A 20,440-nucleotide genomic window follows, 5' to 3' on the forward strand; every position below is an offset into this window, starting at 1 on the left:
TGCTAGCTCATGGATCACCATACCCATATGATTCTATAATGAAGGTATATTTCCGTTTTATAAGTGGAAAAATTGAGGCTCAGCCAGATCAAGTAATTTACCCAAGGACACAAGGTTAACAGTTTCTATTATACAATGTTATTTCAAGGAATTTCATTTACTAATAATATTATCTAGGTGAACTCTAGCATGCTTGCTGAAAATGAAAATATTAGCTCATACCAGCCTCAGTTTCCATCCTACCTCCTTGTTCTACAAGGACTGAGTAAAAGGCTGAGACCTACAGAAAGGAGGGCATTTTACCGTTTAACTACAAAATTTCAGAGATTTTAAAAAATACTCACAGTTCAATAATAATTTAACCAAGAAAATATGTTTAGGTAACATATGTGGTCATCAGAAAATTTATTACTAAAACCAGAAGTGACATAGGGGAGTCAAGATGTGGGAAAGGGTAATTTAACATATTTAAGAAGTAACAGCCTTAAATGCTAACCAAAATATATCTGCAAATAATTAAAATTATCTTCTATGTAACTGAACTTTTATCTTCCTTTTTAGTGTATGGGACACAACAATTATGTTTTGACTAAACAGTACTACCAAATCCCATCAATGAGCCTTTAAGGCTAAGGTTCTCTTATTTCAGCACAGAGTCTCAGAATATGGTATGTTTTCTGATAAACCAGAGCTGTCCACATAAGCATCGCATTTTTGTTTTCCAGAGAGGATCTGATCTGATCTTGACCTCACTCAAAAAAAAGTCCATGAGTCTACAGGGATGGTGAATCGTACAAGGTAAGAAGACAGTGCCAAGAATGCCTCGAGCATGGAGAGCAGTCTCCAGAAAGAGGAAGGAGAAGGTCAGGGAGGAGAACGCACACATGATCCAGCAGGGGAGAGCGAGAAGGGAGGAGAAGGCTGGAAGAGGGAGGATCGCGCCAGACCAGAGCCGTCTCTCGGCAAGCGGACGAGGGTCGCTCGCCTGGTGAGTGCTGCTAGGGCCAGGCATCCGGAAGTGGAAAAGAGGGGCCTTTCCTCATCCTCAAAACTCCAGCCTATGCAACTCCACCAACCCAAATTTCGTGGACCAAAACAAAACAGAACAAAAACACAGCGGACTCGGTTAAAAGACACTTATGTTCAGAGGCTGCCACACATTCCTTCTTACCAATCAATCTGTAAATCGAGTTTAACGCCTATTAATAAACTAAAAGTCATGTCTACTCATTCAAATACATTTCTTTAAGCAATTTTACAAAATTTCTTTTATAAAGGAACTAACTTAATACCTTTACCAAAAAACTACCAGGAATACTTTTTTAAAAACTTAGCTAAAAAAAGCTTAGCTATGTCTGTTCAAAATCTTTTAAATGTTTGTTTAGGAAAACAGAAACTCTAACAGATAAGACAGAAAACAAACACACATAGATACAGAGGTCCTCTATAACCACAATTCAAATATTGAGGGAGGCTTCACAGGTCCCAAGCATGTATGTGATTCTTCTCCAAATCTCACATTAGCTCCATGAAGCAGGAAAGATGTCATTATTTTATTTTGAGGATAAAGAGGCCCGTACAGCTTAGTAACTTTTAACAAAGCTTCAAGCCAGTGAGAAGTAGAATGGGAACTAGAATTTAGATCTTTAGGCTTCTTGATAAATGCTTCCAATTTTCCTCTTTGAAAATCAGTGTAAGAGATACTAGAAAACCTAAGAATTTGTATTTCTGTAAATTATTCTTAAATTGCCATGCTGCTACCTAAATATAGTAAATATCCTTAGGTTTATGTTCTTAGTATATAAAGAATAGTAAATGCTTCATGGATAAATAAAGGTCATCCATTATTTGTGAAAGTCATTTATTAAAAGAAGGGGGAGGAGGAATGATGGGAGACAACAGTGAGAAGGAAAAAAAAAAGCTAGAACAAACCACAGCCCTAACTTATTATGCATGTTCAGAAAATATTCAGAAGAACCTGGAGCCCCTGGGGCAGCCAACTGAATTCTCTCTAACTTTTCTGCCTCGTTCTACTACTGAGTTCAGCCTAATCAGAACTTTATTCTGTTGTCTACGCCAACATTTCCCATAGTGTATACTTATGCTGAGGACCACTGGTGATAGGGCAATACATGCTAATGTAAGCAAGCAAAAATGAAGAGAATCCTGCTAAACAATGCATAAGAAATTCCTCTCTTGGAAAGTCACAGTGGATATTAACATGTGGAAGGTTCTAGGAAATCCTGTACTATGTTTAATTTTGCTTAATCTGTTCTTAACAAATTTAGATTATCTGCCCCCCATTATAACAAGAAAATATTGAATTACAAAACTGGCTACTCTGGAACATTTTCAATGTAACATGATCATAAAGCCCAAAATACACCTTACTGATTCATATATGAGGTTATTTAGATCTTACTAGATAGTGTTTCTTGGGGAGGGGCATTAACAATATTTACATTTAGATAATTATTGATTAGTTCATTTTTTTCTTTGAAGGGGCTTCCAAGCTTATTCAAATCTCTAATCAAAGAAGATAAGGCCTAGACTTACTACACAGGTATAAATATTTAAATGCAGAACTAAACCAGTTTAATACCTTTTCTCTTTAAATGCTAATTTTTCCAACTGGTTTCTCCAAATTATATCATCCTCTGTTTTATTGAAGAACATCAGCTTCACTTTCCTTAAAAGAAGAAAAGAAAAATTCAGAAAGAACTGATTAATTACATTTAAAATATGCACAAATGGAAGTGAAAGTGAACTAGGTTGAAAGTTTTAGTACCGGGAATGTAATCCAAAGTATCAAAAACAGAAATGAGATAAAAGAACCAAGTTAAGAAAACAGGTAAGACAGGAAAAAAACAGAGCAAGACATGATGAACAAAGGAATGAGAATATGCCTACCAAAGTCCAGTGAGTAATCAATTTAGAATAACTTATACTAATATAACAGCCTCAAAAAGGCTAGTAATTATAGATAAAACTACATACCTGAGACTGGGTATATTAGTCAAAGCATAATTCAGTATTTTAACCATTGGTGTGAAGCCTGTTCCAGCTGCCAGCAAAAAGAGATCTTCTAATTCTTGGAACTTGGATATTTTTAAATTGCCCTCAGGACTGCTTACAGAAACAAAATCTCCTAAATGATAAAATATAAATGAAATCAGAAAAAAATAAAAACAAAACAAAAAACCCAACAGAGAAACTAGGAGACTAAAAAGCAGCTGAATTTAGAACACATAACACAGGATGAATACTTGACTTGCAGACTACCTATCAGTCTTTAAGTTACATGAGGAGTTTTAGGGGTAATCATTAGGCTCCAAGTATGTCTGGATTATATCATTATAACCAAATTAATAATAAGGTTTATGATGTCATTTCCATTATTTTCTCAAACTATCTAAAGCCTGAAATTTATGAACTACTGCAAAGTACTCATCCACAAATTATCCATAAAGAATTGCTTGCTAAACTAAATTATAAGAACCTCAAAAACAGAGTCCATGTATACAGAACTGCCTTGGATGGCACACGGTAGGAATAGATATTCACTATTTACACATCAGTTATTAACTGTAGTAACAGGATTAGTAGGAGAGAAAATTGAAATAGAAACGTATTCTAAAATTAAGTTGGTAAATATGCTAACTTCGTCACCAAATTTTTGAAAATACCTATCAATTAAAACAAAAAGGGCTGTTCTGAGTTTAATTCCTATAAAAACAAAAAGATGAGAAATGCAAACTGGAATTGGAGCACCCCACTTTACAATCCAGTATCAACACAGGTGAGAAATCAGTACCCATTTTCTATAGTGCAGCTGGTATAATCACCAGGTACCACTCATATCAGAAAACTACATTTAGGACTAGATTCAGGAATTTCCAATGTAGTTTTTAAAACGAAAAAATAAAACTGTCCATAATTTTGAAATGATTTCAAATACTCTGGTTCATTTAAAAACAATTCCTTTACTTGCCACTGCAGGGTAGTTAAGAATCTTGTGATAATTGATGTATTAAGTATTTAAAAATAATAGAAACTCCTTGTTATAGTTTGAAAGAGACCAGAAGACCAGAGTGTCCTTCAGAAAAAGGCAGTTAGTGGCTTACAGGATGCCTCACAGGATGGTATTAACTTGGTAACTTTTATCCACAATCAGGTCCTTCCAACATTACAAAATTGATTAGACTCAGGCAGGATAACTGATACTAATCAAATTCACAAGAGATTAAAGCACACATGCCAGAGTGGTAACTGATTTACAGCTGGGGTTATATGTATCTAGTGACCTGAGCATTACATGTCCCATCCAGGGTATCTTGTTTCCAGTATTAGAACACTTGAAAGGCCAAATTGATCAAATAAAAGTTGCTTAGTGAGATGGCACTGAAACAAAGATGTGGATAATTGAATGGGGACATTCATTTAGGCCACGATGCATCTTCAAGAGTTATTACTCCCATACAAGCATACAGTTCTCTAAGTGATGCAAGTATTTGTGCCATGTCTAGCTTCCCTAAATAAAGTTGCAATAACAGTTCATCGTGGTCTTTGGGCTTTTCTTTTCCATGCTCTAGGCTAACTCTACACCCTACTATGTTCATAAAACTTCTATAAGCTGGTTATAACACCATTTGCTAAGTTTCCACTTACTACATTACAATCATGTGTCAGTCCTTCTCTCACAAGGTGATTGTCACCTTCACTAGATTTGTGGGTATTCCAAAGTACTTCAGGTACACATTCATATACAATATTTTGGTTTATAAAACCAAGGATAACTAATAACAACCACTATGTATAGATTTCTACGCTTAACTTTCAGAGAATAACATAATTTTCTTTATTTCCAAACTTTAGTGGTCCACTTCACTGTCAGCCCAATATACTGCTAATGCTGTCTTAGAAAGAAGAACCTTTTGCCATTTAGGTAAAAAGAAATGAAAAGGAAACACAGAAAAAGAAGAAGACACAGAGGGCTTTAAATCTCAATCTCATTATAGTTCTCTATTCTTTCTTAAAAAGTACATTTACTGACAGCCTATTTTGTGCCAACTGCCACACCAGGTGCTGGAAATATAAAGACAATTTCTGCCCTTAAACTCAAAGTTCTGTAAAGAAGATTTTATTCTAACTCTTATTCAATGAACAAAGTGCTTCTGGGGGTTCACAGAAAGAGGGAGGCTTCACAAAGAACGTGATATTTCGTTTGGGTCTTTAAAAAAACAGCACTTGACAGGCAGAGAAAGGGTGGATGGGCACCTAACGTGTGGCAACTATGTGTACCTATGAACGAGGGTGACAAATGTGTGGAACTACAAGTAGCACAAGTTTTTTGTACAGCAAGAGATGACGCTGGAGGGACCACCAAAGTCTTTGCAGGCCACAGAGTACAGGAACTGGGGACCCATTGGGGGTTTCAAAGCTGCAGAACAACAGAATTAAATTTGTCCTTAGGGAAAGTTTGGAGGAAAACACTGGAAAAAGCAGATGAATAGAAAAATAGAGACATCAGTTAAAGTCAACTGTGAAAGACCAGTTACAGGCCATGCTGATGAGGCAGATTCACCAGAACTCAGTGGCTGCCTGGACTGGGAGAGAGAGGGGGGGAAGAATCAAGGATTTAGTCAAGGATGAACAGTGATGCCGAAAGTAATCAAGACAGAGAACAGGGAGTATGGCTAGTTTGGGTGGGAAAAAGAGAAGATGACTTTGGTGGTAGACATGCTGAGTTGGAAATATTTGAGAATTCCCACACAGAAACAACTAGAGGGCGGCTGGATTCAACACAGAGTGTAAATGAGGTTAAAAAATGCAAAAGATACTAACCAATCTGAAGATGATCAAGCTCTGGTGTGAAGAATCCAGCAGGATAGATTTTGATCAAGAAGTAAATGTATTTATTGTTGGGAAGAGCTGGTTCCTTAAACTCTAAGAGTAAGGAATCAGATACAGGTGTATATGGCTTTACTATTTCTGTACCTAGAAAGAAATCACAATAAAGAAATTAAATTCTAAAAATCCAAAAATTCTTAATGAAGATAAAACAAATTTTATGATGCTATCAGCATATATTTAAAACGATATACCCAATATGTATGTGATTCTGTGTTCTACATGTATATAATACATTATGCATATACACTACAAGCCTGTGTGTGCTGAAGTAATTTTAACAAATCAATACCTTGCTCATAATATAAACAATCTGTGTTTAAGTGTGGTCTAATCAAATAAGAATATATGTATTAATAATTTTAGGTGGCTGGGCTCGGTGGCTCACACCTGTAATCCCATCACTTTGGGAGGCAGAGGCAAGAGGACTGCCTGAGCTCAAGGGTTTGAGACCAGCCTGGCAACCTAGCAAGATCTCATCTCTACAATAAATCAAAATATTAGCCAAGCATGGTGGCATGATTCTGTAGTTCCAGCTGCTTGGAAGGCTGAGGTGGAAGGATCACTTGAGACCAGAAGATTGAAGGCTGTGTTGACTGTTAGCATGCCACTGCACTCCACCCTGGGTGATAGAGTGAGACTCTGACTTCAAAAAAAAAAATTTTTTTTAGGCAATCATCTATTCCATTAGCACATAAACTTTGTAATGAATCACAACAAAAATAACATCAAAAGTTTACCAAGCAGAAGTACATACATACTAGTTTTAATTATACACCAAATTGTTAACAATGGTTACTTATGGCCAATGGGCTCATTTGGAGGAGAGAAAGGGAGCCATTTCATGTCTTACTTTACATATTTTGAATTGTCCTAATGTTTTAACGTATTATATATTATTTTGGTAACTGAATGAAAAGAATGTCAATATAGCTACTTCTACAAATACATTATTTTTCTTAAGGGTAAAATAAGTAAGAATTCATTCTATATTTTTAGCTAGCCAAATTTCAAAAAAAGAAAAAAAAGTCACGACACATTTGAAAGGCCAAATTTTATTCGTGGCTTCTTGACATATACAGAATTAATCTATATGTAAATTAAAATACACTGGCAACAACTACACTGGTGAAGATACAAGCTATTGAATGGTAACCTGGTATTAAATGGTGACGAAGAGAAAAACTTAATAGTGCCATCATAATATACCTTTATCTATCAAATCCTAGCTGGCAGCCTGTTAGACTGATTGCTGGAAACACTATGACTGACATGAGAAACCATTTTCAGCCTTAAAAGGCCAAGGAAATGTTGGACATCAAAAAGAATAGTATTTAAAACAAGCGAGGTAGTTTTAGGATGAAAATGAGGAAAAACAAATTCACATTTATACATTTATAGAGCTTCTTATGTTGGTAGCACACACAAGAAAATCATGTATAATTATCCACTCATTTGAATTTTATAGATTCAACTTCACAAATGAAACAGCCCTAAGTAGCTACTAAAAGATCATATGCGTTTCTAGTAGTCACACAGGACCATTTGTGTAGTCCCTCACTTCTTTCCTTTAGGGTTTTGTTAGTAATAAATTTCAATGCTGGTATAACTATCTCTCCAACGACTGGCAATGTCCCTGTTCCATACAATACTGTGGCATAGCTTAGTTCCAACAAGTAGGAAACACTGCATCCACAAACCTAGCTGCCAGAAAACATTTATTACTAACTTAAATGGTTGCTTCCTAAAAAGATTAGTTCTGATTGTGAACAGCTTTTAAAAAAAGAAAATGTTTCCCCAAAGCCTCCATTTACCTTACCTGCAACAGTTAGCTTGAGGTAAACATGTTGCCCAATGGGAACCTGAAGATGAGTGCTTGGTGGCCGCATCAGACAGAAAAGCTTCGTATCATGAGTAATATCTTCCTTGGAAATTAACTGGCACTTTCTGTAGTATAAACCTAAAAAGTGATTTACTTTTTCTTATTGATACATAAATTATTAAGAAGAAATACTATACCACGAGAAAGTACTCAGCTTTTGCTTTCTAGAAGGTTTTGATTTCTCTAAAGCACCTCTACATTTAAAAAATTCATCAGTATTATAAGGTTAACTTTTTCACTTTATTTCCTGAGATATCTCGTGTCCAATACCTGTAAATATTTCTGTAATTTGAAAAATGAACTTTATAAAATGAATGTTTTTTTCCCCATGTAAGTTACTATACCATGTTAAAACCATTACATTCTAAAAAATTAAGCTTAATGTATTTCTCATTCACTTATAAGATAATTCCATCTTTTAAGTTTTATAGTTACAATTATATAATTAAATTGTACGTGTGAAAAATATTTCATAATGAATAAATTTATATTCCAAAGTCTTTTTTATACAACAGAAAAGTTCTGAAACTTAAGTTTTAAAGTTCAGCAATATGAGCACTACTAAAAATATGTCTTTGATAAAGGCAAAAAAAACCCCACATTCATGTCTCTGTTTGTGCATATGTATTCTATTTATATGAATTACAGAACGTTTTGACTGTCAAAAATGATTAAACAGAAAATAAATTTTTATGCTTAAAGGTAATAAATTTTAGCATCTGAAAAATTAATTCAAGTGAAAAACTGAAGATGCTAGGTCTGTGGTATTAATACACAAATTTAAAAAGGAATCAAGTATTCCTATAAATGCTGGAAATATTTTAAATTAATTTCCCAAGTTCAGAAAATAATATTTGTATACAGAGCAAAATAATACCATCTGGATTAGAAGAACTTATTATTTAGAAGTTCTGGAAGAATTACTACTTTCACTTGTAAATTCTCTTTGGATCTAAGCAGCATACAAGAATAGACTGAAGATAATCATTTCTTAAATTATTTCTTCTCATAAAACAGTATTTACAAAAATGTAAAGAAATCAACCCTGATAGTGCATTTCCTATCCTAATCATTCTCTCTCTCTCTCTTTTTAAACCTAAAAATATCTTAAGTAGGTACAGAAAGATTTTTGCCAGATCTTAGAAAGGGAAGGCCCAACTGCTAATAATCAATGCTTAATGGAAAACTGAAATTCACATATAATCCTAAGAAATCATTTTGGCTACAGGTGAATCCAACTTCTCTTCTCCCTTTTGCCCCTCAAAGATCCCAGTCACTCAGCTGTCCACCTGCTACCATGATGGCAGTAAGTACGTAAGTTTAGAGTGCACAATTTCACACAGAAACCTCAGGGCATCTTCAGGTCACAGCGCCAGGACATAGGCTTGGACCCGATCATGGCTAGGAGCACCACCCTAAAATTATCCTGGAGGGCCTAACCAGCACTGGACTAACCAAGGGGTCAAAGGACACACGCCCACCCACAAGGAGAATGAAGGTACAAATGATCTTATTTCTTTCTCCAGATTTTTTCTGGAATCCACTGTGAGAACACGGTCAGAGAGTCACCTACCACATATGCCTAAATATTTTTAAAAGCTATAAATCAGAGAAACAACTGTCAAATAAAGTAGGTTCTAAGCTGCACTTTGCAATATGGGCCTTCATGATGTTCTAGAAGGCTGGGTTCAAATTCAGAATCTTAAGCTCCTCAGAATACCACACAGTGAGATGGCAGCAGATGAGACCTGCATGCTTGCTGTCTGCTCCTTGCCTCATCCTTGGCTCTGTCGGACCCTGGGGCCTTACATGAACCTGGACACGCTGGCCCCTACATTCAAGCTCATCTACCAGCTCTCTCCCTAAACAGCCCTCGCCATCCTTGGATGGAAGATTTGGAGCCATATGGGCAGGGAGTTCCAGGGCCCCCGACACCTGGAGCGCAGTGTCACAGGGAAGAGGGTGTACTCCGGGTAGACGCTCCTTGGTCTTGCATGCACTGGCTGTGGGGGGGGCGTGGCTGAGGATGGCCATGCGGGCTCACCTCACCCAGGACAGGGCCCCTCTTGCCCAGTTCGAAGTGCCCGGGCTTTCCTCTGATCAAATCTGGTGTCGGCCATCCCAATGAGCGCTAGATGAAAACGTTCAGCTTCTGATTTGACAGCTAATTTCTACTCTGGCATTTGCCAGAACACATTTGCTAGATTATGCATCCCTCCAAATACACTTAAAACACAAGGAAATACTGGGTTATAGTGATTTACTGACTCTCCTTGTTAAAGGTCACACAGTATGCTTGTTATTTAACACCACAGAGATAATTATTTCAGTATTTTACTTACTAAAGGCTGACATCATTTCCAAAGAACATTCAAACTAAAGATTCTAAGAGTTTTCAGAAAGGGTGAGTTTTCACCTTTCAGCTGCACTGAGGAGAAAGACAGCACAGACAGATGGGAACTGTAGCATATGAGGAAAAGACGTATAAAGCAGATGGCATCAGCTACTTCAGTCTGGACAGTACCATTGTACAGATGTCAGGTTTTTGGCTTTGTATGCACAGATAATAAAGACAAATATAAGATGGCCAAACAAAAACATAAAACAGAAACAGTTCTGCTCCAAACCTAACTTCTTATATAAAATATGTATGATTAATATTGAAATACTCAGGATAATACTGAAATACTGAGGGTAATCTGATAATCTAGGCATACTTTCTTCTATTTATTTATTTTTAGAGACAGGATTTTGCTTTGTGGCCCAGATTGGAGCACAGTAGTGCAATCATGGCTCAGTGTAGCTTTGAACTCCGGGCCTTAAGAGATCCTACCACTTTGGCCTCCCAAAGTGCTGGCTGGGATTACAGGCATAAGTCACCGCACCCTGACCTCACTTTTTTCCTAAGGTTGTTTTCTCTTCTAAAAAACAGAATTTTTCAAGGCTAAAATGGGAAACAGACAAATTCTTTGATGAGAGACAGAAGTCACCAGGAGTCCACACTGCCTTCAATTGGGGTTTCCTTCTTGCACTTAGTACACTTTTAAAGCACTCAGTTATTCTTATTTTCCCTGCTGGAAACAGAAGCTTACAGTAGTAAAAAAAAAAAAATCCTGTCCAATGTCACAGGACACCTGAAGAAGATGTGGGATGGAATAAGACGCTATTAGGGTTTCCTGCTCAACTCAGTAGGCCTTCTTTAAAAAGTTTGAGAACCATGTTCTAGATTAACATATTGTTTTTTAGTGTCTTTCTGCTTATTTCAAGCATGTCACAGCCGGGCTCAGTGGCTCAGCCTGTAATCCCGCGCCTTGGGAGGCTGAGGTGAGTGGACTGCCTGAGCCCGCGGGTTCGAGACCCACCTGGGCAACTTGACAAGACCTCATCTCTACAATAAATCAAAAAATTAGCCGGGTATGGTAGCGCGCCTGTAATTCCAGCTACTCGGAAGGCTGAGGCGGAAGGATCACCGGAGCCCAGTAGGCCGAGGCTGCGGTGGCCGGGAGCGGCCACTGCACTCCAGTCTGGGCGACAGAGTGAGACTCCAACTCAAAAAAAAAAGGATGTCACTCTAAGCACAAATATTTATAGATTATCCCTCCGCCCTTTATAATTTCCTAGTGACTATTTAATGTCCAAATTTAGGAACCAGCTTAGCAAGTCCAGATTTCTCCCAGGTACGTTTCTTCCTCAACATCCCCATTTCTCTACCATTCTGATTAACAATACTTTTTTCTTAGCATTTTTTACTACTTTCAGTTATCTAAATATCCTTCATTTGTCTACTAATTTATGGTCTACTTTTTCTCATTTCTTCCTCCAAGAACTCCCTGAATCAACATAGGACAACCAACTAGCAGGACTCCATAATTAAAAATATAGTATATGGGGGAAAAAAAAACTCAAAACATACTAACATCTACAACACTTAAGACTACATAGACATGAGTACTTAGATATGACCACACAGGAAAAAAAAAAAAAAAACGCACTCTACAGCCACTCGATTCAATGGACATTTAGAATTTGTCACAGTTCATACAGCAGGAGCCAGGCTGCTTTAACCTTGCTGTCCGTTTCTTCTAAGACAGCGACTTTGGTTTGAGTGAACTTAACGGCAGAAATGATGCTCAGAATGCTTGAGAGCAAACTGTTTTCAAGCACTTTATAAATGTCTATTAAAATTATAACTGATAAAATAACTTTAAAAATCATCATACCTTCCTATACTAAAAAATAAAGTTTGAGTCGTGATATACCTTTTAAAAATACTATATATATATTTTGTTACTTTTAAAAAAAATTATTTAGCATTTTCACTAATTTTAATAAGGCTTCCATTTAATTTCTAGTGGTATAGTTTCATTATCCTCACCCAAACTACTCATATGTATAAGTAATATATTTAGAACATATCTTCAAACAGTAGGGATGATAAATCTCTATAGGCACATATCTATTTATATATTCGGGTAAAACATGGTGAATCAGAATACTCAAGGAACGAGACTTTCTACATATAATTTTAAAATTAGTATTATTAAATTGAAAACAAAGCACAGAGTTTTGGGGGTTTTTTTCGAGTTGGAGTCTCACTCTGTTGCCCAGGCTGGAGTGCAGTAGCACATTCACGGCCACCTGTGTCAACCTGCTGGGCTCAGGTGATTCTTCTGCCTCAGCCTTCCAAGTAGTCAGAACTACAGCATGCTACCACACCTGGCTAATTTTTTGATTTATTGTAGAAATGAGGTCTCGCTAAGTTGCCCAGGCTGGTCTCGAACCCCTGGGCTCAGGCAATCCTCTCACCTAGTTCCCAAAGTGCTGGGATTACACGCTTGAGCCACCGCACCCGGCCTTCCTTTTTTGTTTTAATTATTATTGTGAAAGATATTCCTGAAGCGTATTAAGATGTTTTGCTACTTCAGGGAAACTGATGAACCTTTCTTTCAAAGTAAGGGTTTTATAGAGTTAAGCATTAGCCTTAAGCTAGAAGAAAGGCAGCTCTTTCTCCAAGCTCAGATTCAGTGGGGCTCTTAGACAACAAAGCCATTTGGCAAAACTGTCACTAGCTGTGAACTTTCCTACGCCCCTCACCTTTCCTCACATTCCCTAAGCTAGGGGTCACCAACTCCCAGGGTCATGGACTGCTACTGGCCTGCGGCCTGTTAGGAACCAGGCTGCACAACAGGAGGTGAACAGGAGGTGAGAGAGCTAAGCTTTATCTCTGTTTACAGTCACCTCCCATCACTCACATTACCACCCGAGCTCCGCCTCCTGTCAGATCCGTGGTGGCACTCGAGTCACAAGGGAGTCCAAACCCTATTGTGACCTGCACATGCGAGAGATCTAGGGTACTTGCTCCTTCTCATGAGCATCGAATGCCTGACGATCTGAGGTGGAGCTGAGGTGGTGTTGCCAGTGCTGCGGAGCGGCTGCAGGTACAGACGGACAGGAGCAGGGAGGCCTGGCTGCACAGAGACCGGCATAAACCACTTGCTTGCAGACTCATATCAAAACCCCATCAGTGAGTGGCAAGCGAGTTGACGTACTTCAGTTGTACAGCTGCATCTGGTGGCAAGCTTTAAGTCAGAATCTGACACTTAATTTAGTCCTCGCATGGCCTGCCCATTATTTTATTTACTATTTCTATCCCCACCTTTTTAAAAAAATGGCGAGTTGCATAATTATTTCATCATATACGTCCAGGTAGTAATAACAGAAATAAAGGGCACAATAAATGTCAGGCGCTCAAGTCACCCCGAAACCATCCCCCTCGATCCATGGAAAAACTGTCTTTGACAAAACCGGTCCCTGATGCCAACAGGCTGGGGACTGCTGCCCTAAGTAATAATTCAGCTGACCTTGTGTGTGGAAGTGCTGGAAACCCTTGAATTCTAAGTTTTTAAGCTTCTCCTATTCTATCTTTCAAATTTTTTACTCAACCACAGACTGCCTCATCTGTTTTATGTTTCTTCAAATGTCATATTCAGGCCATTCTGATAGAAATTAAAATAAGACAGTAAGATGCCTAAGCACTTTACAGTTATTGTGCAAGCAACAACTTTATGTCTGCTTCTCAGAAGCAGCAATTTAAGGTGAGAACAAAGCTCAGTGAAGTTTATTTGCTGTGCACAATATATCTTCATTTCTAGTAATTCTAATGCTTATTTAAGGCAGCAAAAAAGCATGAACGCACAAGCAAGAATTGAGCAGAAGTAAGGGTATTTTCTATACACTTGCAAGTATACCTGTGAGATAGTACTCCACTGTGTATGTGTTGTCAATAGCTAAAAAACCCTAATGAAAGAATAGGGAAAACTGTGTGAAAATGATGTTTTTCTGTATTTAAAAAAAAATCAAATATACACAATTTCATATACCTAAACTTGAATTTAAAAAGACAGTTACAAATTATGTGTATATCAATCTCTCTATATAACATATGCATACATATATATTTTACTTAAGGGCTTATATATATGCATACCATGAAATATTGTGCTTTGTGGATATTGTCTATTTTACAAATGGAGGGTTTCTGCAACCTTTGTCAAGTAAATCTATCAGTGTCATTTTCCCAACAGCATGTGCTTACTTCATGTCTCTGTGTCACACTTTAGCAATTCTGCAATATTTCAAATTTTTTATTTTTATGTCTGTTATGGTGATCTGTGGTCAGTGATCTTTGATTTTATCATTGTAATTGTTTTGGGGCCCTGTGACCACACCCATCTAAGATGGTGAACTTAAATGATAAATATGTGTGTTCAGACTGTTTCACCATGGACATTCCCTCATCTCCCTCTCCTTGGGCCTCCCTATTTTCCCTGAGACTCAACAGTAACGAAACAAGGCCAGTTAATAACCCTATAGTGGCCTCTAAGTGTTCAAGTGGAAGGAAGAGTTGCACTATCTCTCACTTTAAAATCAAAAGGTAGAAATGATTAAGCTTAGTGAGGAAGATATATTGAAAGCTGTGAAAGGCCAAAAGCTAGGCCTCTTGTGCCAAACAGCCAGGTTGTGAAGGCAAAGGAAAAGTCCTTGAAGGAAATTAAAAGTGCTACTCTAGTGAACACAGAACACAAGAATTATCAGAAAACAAAACAGGCCCAAGGAGAGGGAGATGAGGGAATGTGTATTCATGAAACAGTCTGAACACACATTTATCATTTAATGCTGACATGAAGAAAATTTTAGTGGTCTGAATAGAACAAACCAGCTACACCATTCCCTTAAGCCAAACACTGATCTAGATCAAGGCCCTTCCCTTACTTTCTTCAATTCAAGGAAGGCTGAGAAAGCTGAGGAAGCTGCAGAGAAAGTCTGACGCTAGCAGATGTTGGTTCATGAAGTTTAAAAAAGCGAACCATTTCCATAACACAAAAATGCAAGGTAAAGAGCATGTGCTGATGACCAAGCTGCAGCATGTGATCCAGAAGCTCCAGCTAAGAAGATCAATGAAGGTGGCTCCACTACAACAGATTTTCCACGGAGATGAAAGAGACTCCTATTGGAAGAAGATGCTATCTGGGACTTTTATAGATAGAGAAGATGTCTATGCCTGGCTTCAAAGCTTCCAAGGACAGGCTGACTTTCTGGTTTAGGTCTTAATGCAGCGAGTGGCTTGATGTTGAAGTTGATGTTCGTTTACCATTTCAAAAACTGTAGGGCACATCTATCTACAGCATGGTTTACCGAATGCCCACTATTGAGACCTAATTCTCAGAAAGAAAGATCCTTTCAAATTATTAGTGCTCATTAACAACGCACCTAGTCACTCAAGAACTCTGAAAAAGATACACGAGAAGGTTAGTGTTGTTTTCCTGCCTGCTAAGACAACATTCATTCTGCAGCCCATGCATCAAGGAGTGATTTTGACTTTCAAGTTTTATCATGTAAGAAACACATTTTGTGAAGCCATTGCTGCCATAGATGGCGATTCCACTGAAGGATCAAGGCAAATAAATGAAAGCCACCTGGAATAGAGTCACCACCCTAGATGCCATTAAGAACATTTGTGGTTATGGGAGGAGGTCAAAGTATCGACATTTAGAGGAGCTTGGACAAAGCTGACTCCACATCACAGAGGAACTTGAGGGGTTCAAGACTCCAGTGAAGGAAGCCACTGCAGTGGCGGAAACATCAAGAGAACCAGATTGAGAAGTGGAGCCTGAAAATATGACTGAACTGCAGCAATCTCATGATAATACTTGAATGGACGAGGAGTTACTTCTTATGGATGAGAAAAGAAAATGGCTTCCTGAGATGAAATCTACTCCTGGTGAAGATACTATGAACATTGTTGAAATAAAATGGATTTAAAATATTACACAAACTTAGTTAATAAAACAGCAGCAGAGTTTGAGAGGATTGACTTTAACTTTGAACTAAGTTCTACTCTGGATAAAATGCTTCCAAACAGCTTTGTATGCCACAGAGCAATCTTTTGTGAATAGAAAGGTCAGTTGATGTGGCAAATTTCACTGTTGCCTTATTTTAAGAAATTTCCACAGCCACTCCAACCTTCAGCAAACACTACCCAGATCAGTCAGTAGCCATCAACACTGAGGCAAGACCCTCCACCAGCAAAAAAACTCTCATTTTTCTAGTAATAAAGTATTTTTAATTAAAGTATGTACATATTTTAGACAAAATGTTATTGCACACATAACAGACCACGTATAGTGTAAACATAACTTTTATATGCACTAGAAAACTTAAAATTTGTATGATTCACTTTATTGTGATACTCATTTACTGCAGAGGTCTGAAATCAAACCTGAAATATCTCCAAAGTATGCCTGTAAATGGCTGTTGACATATCAAAATTATGAGGCAATTTTTAAAAAATCTTATTTCTTAAGCATATAGAATAGTACAATGGACCCTAGAGACTCAGAAGAGAGGAAGTTTGGGGAAAGCAAAAGGGATGAAAAATCATCCATCAGGTACAATGTATACTGTTTGGTGACGGGTACACTAAAAGCCCACACTTCACTACTACACAATTCATTCATGTAACCAAAAACCACTTATACCCCGAAAGCTATTGAAAAAAAAAATCCTGCTTCCTAAGGCTAAATTACTAGGTTGTTTGTTGGTAGATCTTTAAAACTACTTTTGTCTGGCAATCAAAGTTTCTATATTACAGGCAGTAAAAAAAAATGTACCACAGCAAATTTATTTATTTTTATTTATTTATTTTTTTTGAGTTGGAGTCTCACTCTGTTGCCCAGACTGGAGTGCAGTGGCCGCTCCCGATCACCGCAGCCTTGACCTGCTGGGCTCCGGCGATCCTTCTGCCTCAGCCTTCCAAGCAGCCAGAACTACAGGCACGCGCTACCATGCCTGGCTAATTTTTGATTTATTGTAGAGAGGAGATCTCGCCAAGTTGCCCAGGCGGGTCTTGAACCCACAGGCTCAGGCAATCCACTCACCTCAGCCTCCCAAAGGCGTGGGATTACAGGTTGAGCCACCGAGCCCGGCTCCACAGCAATTTTTTAAAGAAGTTATTGTTACGTTGGGTACAGAAACAGTAACACCTGTACCCAGTAATGATGTGTAGCTCCGCCTGGACAGTTTTCATTTTGTTTTGTTTTAAAACCATGGACTTCACTTTCCAAGCACTGCTTGAAATTCATCTCCTTCAGGCAGTCATTCAAGATCAAATTCAGCCGTGTCAAATTCAAGATCAAATTCAGCATGGGAAACCACCCATGTGATCAGAGAACTGGCATCTTCAGCCCCATGTCCAGACCTCCTAGGATGGCAGAGGGCTGAGGTGCTCACCAGTGATCAATGACGCCTCCATAAAGCCTGCAGGCACAGGGCTCCAAGAGCTTCTAGAAAGCAGAAGCGGAGGAGCCGGGAGGGTGGGACGGCCACGGAGGGCATGCAAGCTCAGTGCCCCTTGTCCACACTTCTCCCTGTGCATCTCTTCCACCCGGCTACTCCTCTGCATCCTTTACAATATTCTTTGTAACAAGTGGATAAACTTAAGTGTTTCCCTGAGTTCTGTGAGCCATCCTAGCAAATTTCCAAATCCAAAGAGGGTGATGCAACAATCCTGATTTAGAGGTGGTTGGTCAGACGGCACAGGCCACATACCTGGGCTTGTGATTGGCACTTGAAGTGGAGGGCAGCCCTGCGGGACTGAGCCCTTAACCTGTGGGGTCTGCACTAAATTTCTTGAGTAGAGTGGTAGGATGCTCAGTTGGTATCAGTGTAGAGTTGGTTGCTGGGGGGAAGAAATCTCCACACATTTTGGTGGTCAGAAATGTTCTGTGTTGAGTGGTGAGAGCAGGAAAAACATTTGTTTTTGTTTTTTTTAATCTCATGTAATAACTTAAAATATTTAAAAATTATAAACTATATAGTTAGTTCCTTCTGAATTTCCTAAAATAATAGCAAAGAGGACCATTCATTGGGGGGTTTTTTCATGCTTTTTTTTTTTTTTTTGAGATGTAGGCCCACAAAGACAGAAAGAATAGAAATCAGAGATGAAAGCAACAAACTTTGGGAGCTGAGAAGGCAAAGAGACGACTGGTAACTGACTCAGCAGACCTGGGAAAGTTGAATCCTAAGCTACATGTATAGAAGCCAAAAACCAACTCATTTGTAATATAAATTCCCTTTAAGGCTCAGAAACTGGCAGGACCAGCAGGTACCCCTGTAATCAGAGCCATGACGGAGCTAAAACCCTTTCTTGACGAAAGCTCATTTAAGAAGCTTGCATGTCCTCCCCAGTCCCCTGAAGTCTCTTCCCACTTGGCACAGCCATGACTAACACACTCCCATCCTGGTGAAATAGTAGAAGTTTGTTCTCTGGAGGCGTAAAACAAAGGATCTCTGGATTAGGTCTATGCAAACTAATGTCGTATGAAAGAAAAGAAAAGAAAAGAAAAGGAGGGGAAGAAATTCAGTGATGTTTACAGATACCCGAGCAGCCTTCTTTCCACACATGGCTTCAGAAATGTTGGGTGCAAGACAGGAGACTATTCACCTTAGAGACTGGCAAAATACCTGGCACTGGACTTTTCTTGAAGAAACAATCCAGTCATACAGTGAATATAACTGTTGACGAACTACACCCATATGCTGTTTCCAATCAGCTTTTAGAGACTGCCCTGAAATATGTGCCGATAGCAAAGGATCAGCAAACATTCAAAGAAAGCATTTAGTGTGAAAAACACCAAAACACACAACAATAAGCCTGGGGAACACATACAGAGATTACGCTGGGAGAAGGAAACTCTAAAACGTCATCACTAATTCTTAAAAAGATAAGAAAAGCTGGTAAGAATAGGATGCTAAAACACAGGAAAAGAAATCATAAGAGTTCTTAGAAGTTAAAAATATGAATAGAAATAAGTAACTCAATAGAAGAGCTAGAAAATGCATTTGGAGAAATCTCCAAAAAAGCAGAACCAAAGGCAAAACTGAAAATAAGAGAGACAAGATAATGAAAGAACTGGTTAAAGAGATTCAGTATCTAGAAAGCAAAAATACACCATGGGTGAAAAAAAAAAATCGGTAATAGTTCCAAGGACTAAATGTCATGTTTCTACATTGAAAAGATTAACACAAAGAATTAACACCCAGTATGAGGATAAAAATTGAGCCACGTTATAGCATACCATTGTGAAATTTCAAAACACTTGGAACCAGGAGCACATCCTATCAATTTCCAAAGGAAAAGAAATATAATGTATTCATTTTGTGAAATTTCACCAAGTAGAGCACATGTATGATAAACTTAGATCAAAAGCTTAAAAAATGGAAGTGAATAAATGGCATCATCCTTTTGGTATAAACTGAGAAATGAGTTTACTTAAGAAGAAAAATAGTAAGCTTGTCCTCCTTAATAGAAAAAAATCAGATATGCATACAAAGCATAAATGTAAATTTGTTTTTGTCTTTCATAAAAGGGGACCTGAAAGAGTGAATGGTTTCAGCAGTTTAAGCACAGTGGGCCTCTCCATTCAAGGTATCATTCATTATCTAATGCCTTTGTTATGCCTAAACAGTAGCTATTAGAGGCTGAAATTTAATTTCTGTGGGGAAAAAGGACAACAGACACAATGTCCCTTTTAAACTTCCTAGAGGGAGCTACAAGAATTTTTCAGCTCATTCCAAAGCAGCCTTTCAAACCCTGGAAAAATTGTGCATCTAACACAACTATTCATAAACATGAAATCAACATATAGAAGAACAACACAGCATACCTCTTTCTTTCCTTGGAATCAGTGAATTATGATTCTCTAGGGGATGACCAAGAAACTTCCAAGAAGTATTCTCTTTCTTCTTTAGGACAATCTCGATTTTTCCTACATTCTCAACAACCCGTACTGAAAAGAAGATACATTCTATTCGTATTAATTGATTCTAATTAAGACTTTTATGTTGAAGCCCATATTTCTCAAACGGTCCAAATGTCTTGATCTAGCATAACTGACAATGATCATTGGTGGGATAAATAAGATTTTGTTCACATATTCATCACAATTGTTTATATCTTATATGGTGTTAAAACCAGCTTAATTTATTTTCAGTTCAGATGAACTTCTTTCAAACTAATTTATCCAGGGTCAAACTAATATGTATTGCTAGTTTTTATACAAACTCAAACTCAGCCACGGCAACTAACTG

At 38.0% G+C, this 20,440-nt stretch overlaps 1 protein-coding gene across 2 annotated transcripts in view; it reads right to left on the reverse strand.

The window, feature by feature from the left end:
* Positions 1–20,440, reverse strand: part of LOC103265450 (cytochrome b5 reductase 4) — a 94,976-nt gene that overhangs the window by 12,069 nt on the left and 62,467 nt on the right. The window contains exons 9-13 of one of the 2 annotated variants that reach the window (XM_008063112.1): positions 20,017–20,139; positions 7,730–7,870; positions 5,845–5,997; positions 2,998–3,148; positions 2,603–2,689 (exon numbers count right to left, since the gene is read on the reverse strand). In XM_008063112.1, coding sequence (XP_008061303.1) covers positions 2,603–2,689; positions 2,998–3,148; positions 5,845–5,997; positions 7,730–7,870; positions 20,017–20,139 — 655 coding nt within the window. The remainder of the gene's footprint in view (positions 1–2,602; positions 2,690–2,997; positions 3,149–5,844; positions 5,998–7,729; positions 7,871–20,016; positions 20,140–20,440) is intronic. The other variant, XM_008063113.1, reaches the window with a different exon arrangement.

Source organism: Carlito syrichta, unplaced genomic scaffold (genome assembly GCF_000164805.1).
Source record: "Carlito syrichta isolate Samal-C Ts95f unplaced genomic scaffold, Tarsius_syrichta-2.0.1 Scaffold306592, whole genome shotgun sequence".
Lineage (NCBI taxonomy): Eukaryota > Metazoa > Chordata > Mammalia > Primates > Tarsiidae > Carlito > Carlito syrichta.